At 44.1% G+C, this 16,979-nt stretch overlaps 1 protein-coding gene across 3 annotated transcripts in view; it reads left to right on the top strand.

Annotated features, from left to right (window-relative positions):
• LOC121536754 (disintegrin and metalloproteinase domain-containing protein 23) overlaps positions 1–16,979 on the top strand; it is a 42,784-nt gene that overhangs the window by 7,547 nt on the left and 18,258 nt on the right. For all 3 annotated transcript variants that reach the window (XM_041844269.2, XM_041844268.2, XM_041844270.2), the window contains exons 5-17: positions 7,725–7,807; positions 7,949–8,012; positions 10,847–10,919; positions 12,316–12,383; positions 12,687–12,752; positions 13,129–13,197; positions 14,035–14,201; positions 14,475–14,559; positions 14,650–14,737; positions 14,889–14,940; positions 15,742–15,841; positions 15,964–16,035; positions 16,124–16,210. In XM_041844269.2, coding sequence (XP_041700203.1) covers positions 7,725–7,807; positions 7,949–8,012; positions 10,847–10,919; positions 12,316–12,383; positions 12,687–12,752; positions 13,129–13,197; positions 14,035–14,201; positions 14,475–14,559; positions 14,650–14,737; positions 14,889–14,940; positions 15,742–15,841; positions 15,964–16,035; positions 16,124–16,210 — 1,074 coding nt within the window. The remainder of the gene's footprint in view (positions 1–7,724; positions 7,808–7,948; positions 8,013–10,846; positions 10,920–12,315; positions 12,384–12,686; positions 12,753–13,128; positions 13,198–14,034; positions 14,202–14,474; positions 14,560–14,649; positions 14,738–14,888; positions 14,941–15,741; positions 15,842–15,963; positions 16,036–16,123; positions 16,211–16,979) is intronic.

Genomic DNA, 16,979 nt, shown 5'->3' with positions numbered 1-16,979 from the left:
GGGAGGGAGAGACGCTGGCGCTCTGCAGTAGCTATGCAGCGTGGGATGGTGGGAGTGAAAGAGAGAGTGTCCTCTGCTCACCCTGGGCTTAGTTGACAACTGAGTCACAGATGAGGGAGAGGGAGAGGGAGAGGGAGAGGGAAGGGGAAAGTGATGTGGACCATCGAGGTCTGAAGAAAAACAGTCATTAGTTTGAGGCCCACCACCACAACCCACACTGCAGAAAGATATTATTTATAAATGTGAGCTGAATGCGTAAACCAGACTGCAGATGACATATTGCACACATTTACAGTCTCTCCAACTGAATAAACAGTCAAAGTCGACAAAGTTGCAATAATCCAGAAAATACACAAAAGTAGGCTGCTCCATCTGACTTATGCTGCATTGTTATATATTCACTCATATGCTACAGCTGTGAATGTGATAAGTACACCGTGTATGTATTTGTTTGCTGAATATTTTGTAGGAAGCTCCACTCTAAACCCATGGAGTAATGTTGGTATGTACATTCAGTGGCCAGTTTATTAGGTACACCACCCCGTTCATGAAAATGGTTCGCTCCTACAGACAGTGAGTCATGTGGCCGTGGCTTGCTATATAAAGCGAGCAGACAGGCATCGAGGCATTCAGTTACTGTTCGATTGAACGATAGAATGGGCAAAATGAGTGACCTAAGCGACTTTGAGCGAGGTATGATTGTCGGTAGCAGGCGCGCCGGTTCCAGTATGTCAGAAACGGCCGGCCTCCTGGGCTTTTCACGGACGACAGTGAAAATAACGGCAAATAACTGCGCAGTACAACAGTGGTGTGCAGAACGGCATCTCGGAACGCACAACTCGTCGGTCCTTGGCACGGATGGGCTATTGCAGCAGACAATCACACCGGGTTCCACTCTTATCATCCAACACTGGACAATTGAGGAGTGGAAAAAAATTGCCTGGTCCAACAAATCCCAGTTCCTGTTGTGTAATGCTGATGGAAGAGTCAGGAATTGGCATAAGCAGCATGAGTCCATGGCCCCATCCTTCCTAGTGTCAACGGTACAGGCTGATGGCAGTGGGGTAATGGTGTGGGGAATGTTGTCACGGATCTCCCCGGTACTGCTGCTCATTCCGTTCACCAGTTCCGGAGGTCAACGTCACCGGCTTTCTAGGCGTCACTGACATGGATCATTACCACCAACCACGGACTGTCTTGTCTCATTACGCACACCTGGTTCACATTCACCCTGATTAGTATATTATATTTGTATATATATTTGTGCCCTCTGTTCCCCATTGTCCTTGTCGATTATTGTCCCATGTCCGTTGGTCTCGTGAGTAACGTGTATTGTGCTCTTGTTGTTTACGGGTCTTGTCCCTTTGTATTGTGTAGAGGTTACACCTTGCTATTTGTTTGGGTTACATCTCTTTGGTATATATATACGTGTTTGTGTTGGGTGGAGTAATAAAACCCCTAATACGTATTCCTGCAGCTGTCTTCTAATCATTATACAACGTGACAGAATAATCGACCCATAAAAATGGAGACAGCTGGAAAGGCCCGAGCTGACGACCATCGTAGAGACAGTCCAGCATCACGAGGACTGTCTCTCCAGACTTGGCAGCACCATGGACAGCGTGCTGGCAACCATCCTGCGGTTGGAGGGGAAAGTGCAGTCCCTCCAGTCTCCAGTACCGGTTCCGGCACCAGCCCCAACATGACCACTACCTGCCTCCATCCCATTTGAGCCGGTCCGCGGAATACCACTGTCCCTCCCGGAGCGTTTGACGGCGTGCCAGCGAGATGCAAGGGATCCTTCTGCAATGCGAACTGTATCTCGCTCGCTACGCCGAGGCTGTCTCCGGGAGAGACAGGGTTGCCACAGTCATCTTGGCACTGACCGGAAGGGCCCTGGACTGGGGTGCCGCGGTCTGGGAAACGGGCGGACCCGAGGTCGAGTCCTACGAGTGCTTCACCCTCCTCTTCCGCTCGGTGTTTGATCATCCTGTGGAGGGCCGAGAGGAGGGTAAGCATCTACTCCGGACCATCGCGGCCTCCACCGGATGGAACGAGTCGGCTCTGGTCTGACCTGGCTCTGGTCTGATCTGCTGTATGACGCAGTCCTCCCGAGAGGACACGTCTATCCCCTCTCCTACACGGATACCGAGGCCATGGAGACCTACGTACAGGAGAGCCTCCAGCAGGATTTTATCCGCCCCTCTACGTTACCAGCCTCCTCAAGCTTATTTTTTGTTAAGAAGAAAGATGGGGGACTGCGCCCTTGCATTGCCACTGAACAAAGCCACCGTTAAGTTCAGCTATCCTTTACCCCTCATCCCGACCATCATCTAACAAATGCACGGGGCGCAGTACTTCACGAAACTGGACTTGAGGAGCGCCTACAATCTGGTGCGCATTCGTGCAGGCGACAAATGGAAAATGGCCTTTTCTACGACGACGGGGCATTACGAGTATTTCGTAATGCCCATTGGCCTGTCTAATGCTTCTTCAGTCTTCCAGGCCTTTATTAACAAAGTGTTTCGGGACATGCTGGGATGGGGTGTAATGGTTTATATAGACAAGATTTTGGTCTATTCTGCTGACTGAGCCCAGCATGTCTCGTTAGTCAGGTCTGTACTGGGAAGACTGTTGGAGCATAATTTCTGTGTTAAACAAGATAAATGTTTGTTTTTCAAGTGGTCCGTGTCCTTTTTGGGCTACCTCATATCCACGGAGGGAGTGTAGATGGAGGAGCAACGCGTCAGCACAGTCAGGTCATGGCCCATTCCCAACTCCGTGAAAGCAGTCCAGCAATTCCTGGGGTTCGCCAACTATTTCCGGAGGTTCATCCGGGGCTTCAGCACGGTGGTCGCGCCTCTTACCTCCCTGCTGAGAGGAGGTCCCCAGCGGCTTTGTTGGACGACGGAGGCGGAGAGGGCGTTCGAGATGCTGAAGGCACGCTTCACCACTGCTCTCATGCTGGCACATCCCGACCCCTCACCCCTTCATCGTCGAGGTGGATGCCTCCGAAGTAGGAATTGGGGCAGTGCTGTCCCAGCGCACCGGAACCCTTCCAAAACTGCGGCCCTGCACCTTCTACTCCAAGCAGCTGAGCCCCACCCAGAGGAACTAAGCCGTAGGGGACCGGGAACTCTTGGCGGTCAAGAAGGCTGTGAAGGCGAGGAGGGGTCCAAACACCCTTTTCTGGTGTGGACGGACCACCGCAACCTGGAGTACATCAGGGAAGCGAGGAGGCTAAACCCGAGACAGGCCAGGTGGGCTCTATTCTTCGCCAGGTTCCAATTCACGCTTTCCTATAGGCCCGAGGAACGTGAAGGCGGACGCCCTGTCTCGCCTCATGACACAGAGGAGAGGCAGGGAGAGGAGACCCCCATCGTCCCTCCGTTCCGTATCATCGCGCCAATGGTGTGGGATGTGGACGCCGACGTACGGCAGGCCCTGCGTACGGAACCCGCACCTGCACAGTGCCCGGAGAACCGTGCCCACGGGTGTGCGGGACCGCCTCCTTTCCTGGGCACACACGGCGCCTGTGTCGGGTCATCCTGGGATAGGCCGTACCATCGCCTGCCTGACTGAGAAGTACTGGTGGCCCACCTTGGCTAGGGACGTCCGGGTTTACGTCTCTTCCTGCTCCATCTGTGCCCAGTCTAAGACACCCAGACACCTCCCTTATGGAAAGCTCCTTCCCCTGCCGGTTCCACAACGACCCTGGTCTCACCTCTCGGTGGACTTTGTCACTGACCTTCCCCCCTCCCAGGGGAACACCACCGTTCTCGTCGTTGTGGACCGGTTTTCCAAAGCTTGTCGCCTCCTTCCTCTGCCTGGGCTCCCGTCGGCCATGCAAAGTGCGGAGGCTCTTTTTACACACGTCTTCCGGCACTACGGGATCCCGGAGGACATTGTGTCAGAATGTGGTCCTCAGTTCACTTCACGCGTGTGGAAAGCGTTCATGGAACACCTGGGTGTCACGTCAGTCTCACCTCCGAATACCGTCCTCAAGCTAATGGGAAGGTGGAGAGGGTCAATCAGGAAGTGGGCAGGTTCCCGAGGTGTTACTGTCAGGACCGGCCGGGGGAGTGGGCGGATTTTCTACCTTGGGCTGAGTACGCGCAGAATTCCCTCCGGGGGGTACTGTCCCGGATCTTCCCGGTACTGCTGCTCATTCCATTCACCAGTTCCGGAGGCCTACGTCACCGGCTTTCTAGGCGTCACTGACATGGATCATTACCACCAACCCTGGACTGTCTTGTCTCATTACGCACACCTGGTTCCCATTCCCCCTGATTAGTATGTGTATATACACTAAAGTTCAAAAGTTTGGGGTCACTTAGAAATGTCCTTGTTTTTGAAAGAAAAGCAATTTTTTTGGCCATTAAAATAACATCAAATTGATCAGAAATACAGTGTAGACATTGTTAATGTTGTAAATGGCTATTGTAGCTGGAAACGGCAGATTTTTTATGGAATATCTACATAGGCGTACAGAGGCCCATTATCAGCAACCATCAGTCCTGTGTTCCAATGGCACGTTGTGTTTGCTAATCCAAGTTTATCAATTTAAAAGGCTAATTGATAATTAGAAAATCATTTTGCAATTATGTTAGCACAGCTGAAAACTGTTGTGCTGATTAAAGAAGCAATAAAACTGGCCTTCTTGAGACTAGTTGAGTACCTGGAGCATCAGCAATTGTGGGTTAGATTACAGGCTCAAAATGGCCAGAAACAAATAACTTTCTTCTGAAACTCGTCAGTCTATTCTTGTTCTGAGAAATGAAGGCTATTCCATGCGAGAAATTGCCAAGAAACTGAAGATCTCGTACAACGCTGTGTACTACTCCCTTCATAGAACAACGCAAACTGGCACTAGCCAGAATAGAAAGAGGAGTGGGAGGCCCTGGTGCACAACTGAGCAAGAGGACAAATACATTAGAGTGTCTAGTTTGAGAAACAGACGCCTCACAGGTCCTCAACTGGCAGCTTCATTAAATAGTACCCGCAAAACACCAGTCTTGACGTCAACAGTGAAGAGGCGACTCCGGGATGCTGACCTTCTAGGCAGAGTTGCAAAGAAAAAGACATATCTTAGACTGGCCAATAAAAATAAAAGATGGGCAGTCTGAGATATGGCTTTTTCTTTGCTTCTTTAATCAGCACAACAGTTTTTTAGCTGTGCTAACATAATTGCAAAAGGGTTTTCTAATGATCAATTAGCCTTTTAAAATGATAAATTTGGATTAGCAAACACAACGTGCCATTGGAACACAGGACTGATGCTTGCTGATAATGGGCCTCTGTACGCCTATGTAGATACAGTGGGGGAAAAAAGTATTTAGTCAGCCACCAATTGTGCAAGTTCTCCCACTTAAAAAGATGAGAGAGGCCTGTAATTTTCATCATAGGTACACGTCAACTATGACAGACAAATTGAGAAAAAAATAATCTAGAAAATCACATTGTAGGATTTTTAATGAATTTATTTGCAAATTACAGTGGGGAAAAAAAGTATTTAGTCAGCCACAAACAAGGCAAGTTTCTGGCTCTCACAGACCTGTAACTTCTTCTTTAAGAGGCTCCTCTGTCCTCCACTCGTTACCTGTATTAATGGCACCTGTTTGAACTTGTTATCAGTATAAAAGACACCTGTCCACAACCTCAAATAGTCACACTCCAAACTCCAATATGGCCAAGACCAAAGAGCTGTCAAAGGACACCAGAAACAAAATTGTAGACCTGCACCAGGCTGGGAAGACTGAATCTGCAATAGGTAAGCAGCTTGGTTTGAAGAAATCAACTGTGGGAGCAATTATTAGGAAATGGAAGACATACAAGACCACTGATAATCTCCCTCGATCTGGGGCTCCACGCAAGATCTCACCCCGTGGGGTCAAAATGATCACAAGAACGGTGAGCAAAAATCCCAGAACCACACGGGGGGACCTAGTGAATGACCTGCAGAGAGCTGGGACCAAAGTAACAAAGCCTACCATCAGTAACACACTACGCCGCCAGGGACTCAAATCCTGCAGTGCCAGACGTGTCCCCCTGCTTAAGCCAGTAAATGTCCAGGCCCGTCTGAAGTTTGCTAGAGTGCATTTGGATGATCCAGAAGAGGATTGGGAGAATGTCATATGGTCAGATGAAACCAAAATATAACTTTTTGGTAAAAACTCAACTCGTCGTGTTTGGAGGACAAAGAATGCTGAGTTGCATCCAAAGTACACCATACCTACTGTGGAAACATCATGCTTTGGGGCTGTTTTTCTGCAAAGGGACCAGGACGACTGATCCGTGTAAAGGAAAGAATGAATGGGGCCATGTATCGTGAGATTTTGAGTGAAAACCTCCTTCCATCAGCAAGGGCATTGAAGATGAAACGTGGCTGGGTCTTTCAGCATGACAATGATCCCAAACACACCGCCCGGGCAACGAAGGAGTGGCTTCGTAAGAAGCATTTCAAGGTCCTGGAGTGGCCTAGCCAGTCTCTAGATCTCAACCCCATAGAAAATCTTTGGAGGGAGTTGAAAGTCTGTGTTGCCCAGCGACAGCCCCAAAACATCACTGCTCTAGAGGAGATCTGCATGGAGGAATGGGCCAAAATACCAGCAACAGTGTGTGAAAACCTTGTGAAGACTTACAGAAAACGTTTGACCTGTGTCATTGCCAACAAAGGGTATATAACAAAGTATTGAGAAACTTTTGTTATTGACCAAATACTTATTTTCCACCATAATTTGCAAATAAATTCATCCGAGTGGCGCAGTGGTCTAAGGCACTGTATCGCAGTGCTAGCTGTGCCACTAGAGATCCTGGTTCAAATCCAGGCTCTGTCGTAGCCGGCCGTGACCGGGAGACCCATGGGGCGGCGCACAATTGGCCCAGCGTCGTCCAGGGTAGGGGAGGGAATGGCCGGCAGGGATGTAGCTCAGTTGGTAGAGCATGGTGTTTGCAACGCCAGGGTTGTGGGTTCGATTCCCACGGGGGGCCAGTATGAAAAAATATATATATAATGTATGCACTCACTAACTGTTAGTCGCTCTGGATAAGAGCGTCTGCTAAATGACTAAAATGTAAGTGTAATTAAAAATCCTACAATGTGATTTTCTGGATTTATTTTTCTCATTTTGTCTGTCATAGTTGACGTGTACCTATGATGAAAATTACAGGCCTCTCTCATCTTTTTAAGTGGGAGAACTTGCACAATTGGTGGCTGACTAAATAGTTTTTTTCCCCACTGTAGATATTCCATTAATTCTGCCGTTTCCAGCTACAATAGCCATTTACAACATGAACAATGTCTACACTGTATTTCTGATCAATTTGATGTTATTTTAATGGACAAAAAAAATTGCTTTTCTTTCGAAAACAAGGACATTTCTAAGTGACCCCAAACCTTTGAACGGTAGTGTTTGTATATACGTGTTTGTGTTGGGTGGAGTAATAAAACCCTAATACGTATTCCTGCGCTTGTCTTCTAATCATTATACAACGTGACAAATGTTTTCCTGGCACACGTTAGGTCCCTTGATACCAATTGAGCAATGTTTCCATGCCCCAAACAATTAATCCTGTTCTTGAGGCAAAGGGGGGTCCAACCCGGCTCTAGATGGCCACTGGCCACTGAGTGTACAGTATATATGTCATATTTGCCCTCTGCTCTACAGTAGGTTGATGTGATGTTGTATATGTATTGTATAAATGTTGTTTCTGTGTAAACTCAGGGTGGTGAGCACTGTTACTACCACGGCCAGGTGAGGGGGGAAGATGACTCTAATGTGGCCTTGTCTACCTGCAATGGGCTGCAGTAAGTGAACACATCAGCAGTTTTACATTATAGTCTGTGCATTGAATACTTAATAGATATTGGTGCTTTCCACAGCTGATATTGACTCAGTATTGACTGTCTTCTCTCTTCACTTTTCCTCCCTCTCTCCTTGCCTGACAGCGGAATGTTTGATGATGGACTCTATGTGTATCTAATTGAGCCTTTGCAACAGACTCACTCAATTGTAAGTTCTTCCTCCTATTTAGGTTTTTCAAAATATTTGCTACACAAATACTATTTGTTCTACCTCTACTTGTGCTACAGCTAGGATCGCTTCTGCCACTTTTACTGTTATTAAAGCCTCCTTTTTCCTGTAAAGGCACATTAGGTTATCTAGTGAAAATGGCATGTTTTCCATTGACAAGGACATTCTTGTTTTTAAAGGAAGTCCATGGTTTACAATAGTGAAGGACATATGATAACAAAGTGCTACATGTATGGAAATGGTTTTACCTCACAAATCTGTATTGAGCTTTTCCTAAAGTTATATAAGCATAGAACGTACAGTGCCTTCAGAAAGTATTCATACTCCTTGACTTATTCCACATTTTGTTGTGTTACAGCCTGAATTCAAAATGGATTCAATAAAAAACAAGTATCACCCATCTACACACAATACTCCATAATGACAAAGTGAAAACATGTTTTTAGAAATTCTTGCAATAATAAAAAACAAATTAAATACATAAATATCTAATTTACATAAGTATTCACACCCCTGAGTCAAGACATGTTAGAATCACATTTAGGGGTGATTACGGCTTTGAGTCTTTCTGGGTAAGTCTTATGTGCTTTGCACACCTGGATTGTACAATATTTGCCCATTATTCGTTTCAAAATTCTTCAAGCTCTGTCAAGCTGGCTGTTTACATTTTTTATTTATATTATAACTTTTTTATATATTTTGTATTTTTTTATATACTTGTTTTTTATTATTAACCCATCTCTTTGGAGGACATTTTTTGGTTTTTACAGCTTTTCTGCTACATTTTATACACACATTTTACATATACATTTTACATATACATTTTACACATACATTTTACATACATTTTACACATACATTTTACATACATGGTACATTTATATACAGCAATCACATAACAATAATACATTACCGAACATAAGCTCTTTAATCCCACCCCTCAGCCACTCTCAGCCCATCCCACCTATCACCATAGACCACCCTCGTTTGGTTTCCATGTACCATATATTTTTCAATTGTGCTGTGATGTTTTACATACATTTTGAACCTTTCTAATCGCATAGTATCCACAAATTGTGAGCTAAAGATTAAAACCTTTCCTATGAGTATTATTATATTATTGATTGACTGACTATGGCTTTCCAAATACCCAACACTGCTATTTGTAAGGTTAATTTTAAGTGAATGTTGTGATTTTTTAACCATTCCTGAACCCGTAACCAGAAACAAGCTACATAAGGGCAATACCAGAATAAATGACCTAGCAATTCTGTCTCTTCACAGCAAAATCTACAGAGCTGAGATTGTTGTATGCCCCATATTGTTGACCATTGCTAGACAGCCATTTTCAAGTCTTGACATAGATTTTCAAGTCGATTTAAGTCAAAACTGTAACTAGGCCACACAGGAACATTCAATGTCGTCTTGGTAAGCAACTCCAATGTATATTTGGCCTTGTGTTTTAGGTAATTGCCCTGCTGAAAGGTGAATTTTTCTCCCAGTGTCTGTTGGAAAGCAGACTGACAGGTTTTCCACTAGGATTTTTGCCTGTGCTTAGCTCTATTCCGTTTCTTTTTATCATACCCATAACATGATTCAGCCACCACCATGCTTGAAAATATGAAGTGGTACTCAGTGATGTGTTGTGTAACGCTTGGTATTCGCTTGGTATTCAGGACATAAAGTTCCTTTCTTTGCCACATTTTTTGCAGTTTTACTTTAGTGCCTTATTGCAAACAGGATGCATGTTTTGGAATAATTTATTTTTCTATACAGGCTTCCTTTTTTTCTCTGTCAATTAGGTTAGTATTGTGGATTAACTACAATGTTGTTGATCCATCCTCAGTTTTCTCCTATCAGAGCCATTCAACTCTGTAACTGTTTTAAAGTCTCCACTGGCCTGAAATCCCTGAGCGGGTTTCTTCCTCTCCGGCAACTGAGTTAGGAAGGACGGCTGTATCTTTGTAGTGACTGAGTGTATTGATACACCATCCAAAGTGTAATTAATAACTTCACCATGCTCAAAGGAATATTCAATGTCTGCTTTTTTTTTAACCCATCCACCAATAGGTGCTCTTCTTTTTGAGGAATTGGAAAACCTCCCTGGTCTTTGTGGTTGAATCTGTTTGAAATTCACTGCTCGACTGAGGGACCTTACAGATAATTGTATGTGTGGGGTAGAGAGATGAGGTAGTCATTCAAAAATCATGTTAAACACTATTATTGCACACAGAGTGAGTCCATACAACTTATTATGTAACTTGTTAAGCACGTGTACTCCTGAACTTATTTAGGCTTGCCATAACAAAGGGGTTGAATACTTATTAACTCAAGACATTTCATTCTTTCATTTTTTATTAATTTGTAAACATTTCTAAAAACATAATTCCACTTTGACATTATGGGGTATTGTGTGTAGGCCAGTGATACAAAATCTCAATTGAATCAATTTTAAATTCAGGCTGTAACACAACAAAATGTGGAAAAAGTAAATGGCTGTGAATACTTTCTGAAGGCACTGTATATCGGTCAAGGTCCATGGTGAAAATGGAAAGAAAAATGGTAATGTAATGATAATGTATTTAGCTTAATAAAGTATTACGTTTTACATGTCTACCTTAGATATTGATTGATGTTGACTAGTTGTGAAAATGTAATCATGTTCCTTGTTATGCAGACTAATGTCGATACCCTCCGAGCCAGCCAGTCTACCCCATAATGACCTATCTTTTGTAACTTGACCCCTGTTCCTTGTTCCCTGTTCCCACTACCCTCATCACACCCTTGCTGACGGTTAATGGTTTCCCTCACAGGATACAGCTGCACGACCCCACTCACTGCGCAGGAGGCCCACCCTCCAGTGGAGCAATGACCCAGAGGAACTGGGTAATGAGTTCTGCATCTAGCTGCCATCTTGGATCTTGCATGATCTCCAAGAGGCCTCCACCACTTTACATCAACACTCTCATGGCCTGTCTACCTGACATTCCAAAACCGTTCTTATCCTCTCCTACTACCGCTAACATTAGAATCCCCATATGACAGCTCTAGACCTGGGTGAAATACATACACATACTTTCAAATACCTGTGTTGCGCTTGATTTGGTTTGTCCAGTAGAGTGGAACCAATGGAGTGAAGAACAAACTCCAAGGTAAATCAATTGTCTTTTATATGTATTTGACCTATGCACACCTCAATGTATTTGACCTATGTATTTGACCCAGATCTGAACTGTGTCACAGTTTCCCTCCTATGGCATCTGTATCTTGCGTATACCTTCGTGTGTTTCTCTTCCCGTGTTAAAGGTCCAATGCAGACGTTTTTATTTCAATATCAAATCATTTCTGGGTAACAATTAAGTAACTTGCTAGCTAGGTTTCCATCCAATTGGCGACAGATTTTCATGAAAATATAAAACATTTGCATAAAGAAAATATGCGCATTTTCCCACCAGTGGTGTGTTTCCACCAAACAGACTTGTTACAGTTAAAATCAGTGCTTGATGATGTAGTGCACACAAAATGTACTTTTTTGCTTAAGTTTTCATGTACTGAATAAAAATCTAAAGTTCAATGTGTTTCCATCGCATTTTCAACTCTACCGATAGTTTTGTCACAAAAACTGTTGCGTTAAATATCAAATGTGCCTACTCTGGTCTTGGCACGTGCGCTCTAGCCAACAGCTCGGAGATACAGTGCGGGTAGGCTGTGCTGGTTGGCTAGTCTACATGATGAGATTATTATGGATAAGAGCGAAAATATTTGTATTTGTCAAACGACAGTCAAGCATCGATCATCATATCACCAGAATAAGACCTTCAATATTTATTGGAAAGGAGCATCAAGCTCATCACCATGCACTTTCAACACCCTGTGAAGTTAATCATAACTTATTTCATCTGTAGCCTAATAAACTGCATGGTTTCCCGAGTCGTAGTGGGAGGACCACACACCATATCATCCAAGTTTACTTCGATATGATGGTTATTATATCAATATTTGCACATAAAGGCATTTCCACCGCCATTTCTCGCATAATTAATTTGACAGACACAAAAAGATCCCACCATATCGAACAAACTAATTATCTGTCGTCATTTATAAAATTGTACCGAAAATGTTCTGCCATTTCTTTTTACAGCTCTTACACTAAATGAACATGATCATAATTTTCACAATTTCACAGTATTATTCCAACCTCATAGTGTGAAAATATATATAAAATACAGGAAAATCATGTTTCTGATTGCACTGGGCCTTTAATGTGTTTTTGTGTCTCTAGTGGAGGAGGAGAGGCTGCTTTTGGAGCTGGATGACATGTCCTGGCTGAAGCGCAGGAAAAAGCGGGCTGTAAGTCTGTGACCTCATCAGACCCTTAAAGGGATTTTGTAACACACTCCACCTACTGTAAGTTAATTCACCCCTGCTGTGTTACGTAGTGTGTTAAGTTAGTGTGTTATGTAGCCTTGTGTTATAACATAGCCTCCCAGTATAGGCCCTTAATTTAAAGTGACCTCTGTTCATTTGTATCTCTCACAACATAATTTGCAACTCAACTCAGCACCACACAACATTTTCTCTTTTGTTCTCTTCCTCTAGAAATCTTTGTTTTCTGTGTGTTATGATAGTGAACTAATCTGTGGCTTTTTTCAGATGCCTCGGAATGTCTTTGAGGAGATGAAGTATTTGGAGATTATGATCGTCAGTGACCACAATATGGTATGTGCCCTCAAAACCAAAACCAACTAGACAAAAGACACGAAATATGAGTAAGCTGGTATGAAATATTTCAGCAATGTTTCATTCTTTTACTGTAAAGAATGACTCAAAATAGTATCCGCAGCATTCAGCCAACTATGCCCACAAGAGGGTGCAACACTATTGAATGTGGTGGACGCATGATTCATAACCTATCTAACATAACCATCATCCACATTTATTCTATTGTTGGACAATCAAAAAAACAACATGCATATTTGATGCATTTTTAAAAGGGTGTCGGAGAAGCTTGGGATATTTAAGTGTTTATTCAAATTGCACCTAATAACCATTTTTTAATCAAAGTTATGTGCCATTGTGTTTGTGTGGTGTGCAGTATAAACGACACAAGACCAAGCAGCACACCAGGAACTTTGCCAAGTCAGTGGTGAACTTTGTGGATGCTGTGAGTAACCTCTTCAGTTGGCTCTGAGAACTTTACTTTGTACCTCTTTTAAAATCTATAAATATTCAGTCCTCTATTTCCTTTTCCTGGTATATGTCCCAGGGTGCCCATCAGAACATCCAGAATAAGGTTAAACACTGATACCTTACTGGCTGTTGATGTGTTTGTGTACCTTGAGGTATATTTTCAGTGCAATTATAGTTGAATCAATTAATGTGTTTTTTACAAAGTACAGGAATACCTAAATGTTGATGTGTATGTGTCCAACATAGGAGGTTGGTGGCACCTTAATTGGGGAGGACTTGTTCGTGGTAATGGCTGGAGCGGAATCAGTGTAATGGTATTAAATACATCAAACACATGGTTTGATGCCATCCATTTGCTCCGTTCTAGCCATTATTATGAGCCGTCCTCCCCTCAGCAGCCTCCACTTGTGTATATCACATTATGTGTATGTCTACTGAGAAAAGCTGTTCAACATTTATATTAGAGAGCCCCTAGAGGTAGAACCCAGAAATGACCACTTCCTTATGTATCACACTGTACATCTCCTGTACCCTGAGTCGGCCCCATACTCGTGTCTGTGCTATTCAGATTTTGTACTGTATCACTACTGTGTTTGTTGTTGCTCTGTGTAGCTGTGATGTGCAATAACAGTCCCTTGTCTCTCCCTGCTCCCAGTGTGCTGTGTCCCCTGTCCCATGTCTGTCCTCAGACAGTACAGATGATCATTCACACCCAGTGTTCTTCTCCTGTCCCTGTGCTGTCATTTCTCTCTATCTCTCTCTTTCTCTCTTTCTCTGTGTCCTCCCACTACCCATCATGCGCCAATGACAGATCTTTAAGGAGCACCTGCACACACGTGTCGTTCTGGTTGCCGTGGAGATATGGACGGACAAGGACCAGATTCCCATCAGTGTGAAGCCGCTGGACATGCTGAAAGATTTCTCTAAGTACCGGGCGCAGAGCATCAAGCAGCACGCTGACGCTGTGCACCTCTTCACGTAAGTGCCCTCTCCTGTCTGTCTCTCGGGGCCACCCCATGCCGCTACTTACCATATACTGATACTGTAATTAGTATCTCTTACTAACTGAGTCCTTATGGCTTCCCAGAATATTAGATCATGTTAGAGGACTAAGCCCTAATGCTTTGGCTTTAACAATAAAGCAAAAAATGTCCATCTACTTCCATTTGTCCTCCAAGGGCAGCTGAATACCTCTCACTTGTCCGTCTAACTGTCTGTTTGATAGTTATTCTGTGTCTTTTTGATGCACAGCAATGTGACCTTCCACTACCGCCGGAGCAGTGCAGCATACTTCGGGGGCTTGTGCTCTGTGAGCCGTGGAGTAGGGGTCAACGAGGTGAGATGTGCTGACTAATGTACACAATCGTACCGTTTGATTACAGCAGAGCAGAGCAGACGAGTAACTGCTGATTTGTTGTACCTGCAGTATGGCAGCACGTGGACCATGGCTTCGTCACTCTCCCAGAGCTTGGCACAGAACCTAGGCATCCAGTGGGATCCAGCTGCCAAGAGAAGTACAGAGACTGGCTCCCATTCATCACTGAACATTAATTTCTGCCTTACAGATAGACACTATTTAAGGAACAGTTTAAAACATTTTAGGCACATATGCTTTTACCAATTTCTTTGTAAGATGGACATGTTCTGTGTTGTTCTCTCTCACAGAGGAATGTGGCTGCGCTGACTCCTGGGTGGGCTGCATCATGGAGGATACTGGGTAATGTTCTACTGCTCTACTGCTATTCTCACTTTCTCTCTCTGTTTCTGTGTCTGTCTCTATGTCTCTCTCTTTCAAACACACACACACACACACACACACATACATAGACAGACAGATAGAGAGCAGTGGAGGCTGCTGAGGGGAGGACGGCTCATAATAATGTCCGGAACGGAGCGAATGGAATGGCATCACACATGGAAACCATGGAAACCATGTGTTTGATGTATTTGATACCATTCCACGTATTCCGCTCCAGTCATTACCACGAGCGGATTTATGATGAGTTGCTAAACCCCCAGTCCCCCAGCCCCTCTCTATGATAGCATGGTATGGCTCTCCCTTCTCCCTAATGACAGGGTGTGTATAACCCATTCATTTGTATGGGTTACCTTTAGACGAGTCCTGTGACACTTGTGGGGGTCGTAGAGCAAAACGGAGAACCCCATTGTGTTGCTCTACGTCCCCTTTCTATAGATTGGTCATAATACTTCGTAGACCAAACCATTCGGATGCTACAGACCGTTTTCGTGAGAATATCTATTTCCGGGATGTCTCCTGGTCTGACAAACAGCGCTGTAGCTCTGCCACTTTCCACCACAGATGCAGAAGGCCACCATTGGCGGATTCGGTGGATTGAGATGCAGCCCATACAAAAAAACGGATATCTCTAGCTTAAACTGACAGATTTTGATGGGAATTTTTTGATTATGTTACTTAGATTGACGCACCGGTGCATCAATAGACTCTAGGGGGTTTAAAAGCTGGAAGTTAAAGGTGGATGTATTCCTTAACCCCCAGGGTCCAGCATCCCCGGACCTTCTCCAAGTGCAGCATCTCAGACTACAAGGAGTTCCTGCTGAAGGGCGGTGGATCCTGTCTTTTTAACAGGCCAAACAAGGTGAGTCAGATGAGAATAGTTCATGTTGTGGTTGTCATACAGCAGAATATCAAAAAGAGATACTGTATATAACCAGTAATAAAAATACCGTAATAACCCTCTGATTGTGTTTGCTTTGGCAGCTGTTTGAATCCACAGAGTGTGGGAATGGATACATTGAAGTGGGAGAGGAGTGTGACTGCGGAGCTAGATCCGTGAGTTACTATGCAATACTATTCTATTTACATCACATTTATATTATTCCAATACAGTGTCAGACTGGTGGTGTCATGTGTGTTGTAGGAGTGCTACAAGGAATGCTGTAAGAAGTGTTCCCTAGCTAATGGTGCACATTGTGCTGACGGACCTTGCTGCAACAACACTTGTCTGGTAAGGGCTTTTTAATCACTGTGTAAGTCTGCTCACTAAGAACCAGAATGGCTTTTTTCTACAAAAGCGGAAGAACATAGGCACATCCAGGTGCTGGAGTTAACTAATGAAAAATACAAATAAAATACTGCACACTGTTTCAGGTCTTCCTTAGGCATCCATATCCCAGGTGGGGGTGGAAGGTCCTATATATAGGGGCAGTGCTCAGTGACATCACTTCCTGAAACAAGAAGTACAAATATATACAGTGGGGGAAAAAATATTTAGTCAGCCACCAATTGTGCAAGTTCTCCCACTTAAAAAGATGAGAGAGGCCTGTAATCTTCATCATAGGTACACGTCAACTATGACAGACAAATTGAGATTTTTTTTCTCCAGAGAATCACATTGTAGGATTTTTAATGAATTTATTTGCAAATTATGGTGGAAAATAAGTATTTGGTCACCTACAAACAAGCAAGATTTCTGGCTCTCACAGACCTGTAACTTCTTCTTTAAGAGGCTCCTCTGTCCTCCACTCGTTACCTGTATTAATGGCACCTGTTTGAACTTGTTATCAGTATAAAAGACACCTGTCCACAACCTCAAACAGTCACACTCCAAACTCCACTATGGCCAAGACCAAAGAGCTGTCAAAGGACACCAGAAACAAAATTGTAGACCTGCACCAGGCTGGGAAGACTGAATCTGCAATAGGTAAGCAGCTTGGTTTGAAGAAATCAACTGTGGGAGCAATTATTAGGAAATGGAAGAAGTACAAGACCACTGA

This window comes from Coregonus clupeaformis, chromosome 23 (genome assembly GCF_020615455.1).
Source record: "Coregonus clupeaformis isolate EN_2021a chromosome 23, ASM2061545v1, whole genome shotgun sequence".
NCBI lineage: Eukaryota > Metazoa > Chordata > Actinopteri > Salmoniformes > Salmonidae > Coregonus > Coregonus clupeaformis.
The sequence above is the reverse complement of the archived record's forward strand: the minus strand, read 5'-3'. Positions and strand labels throughout refer to the sequence as shown.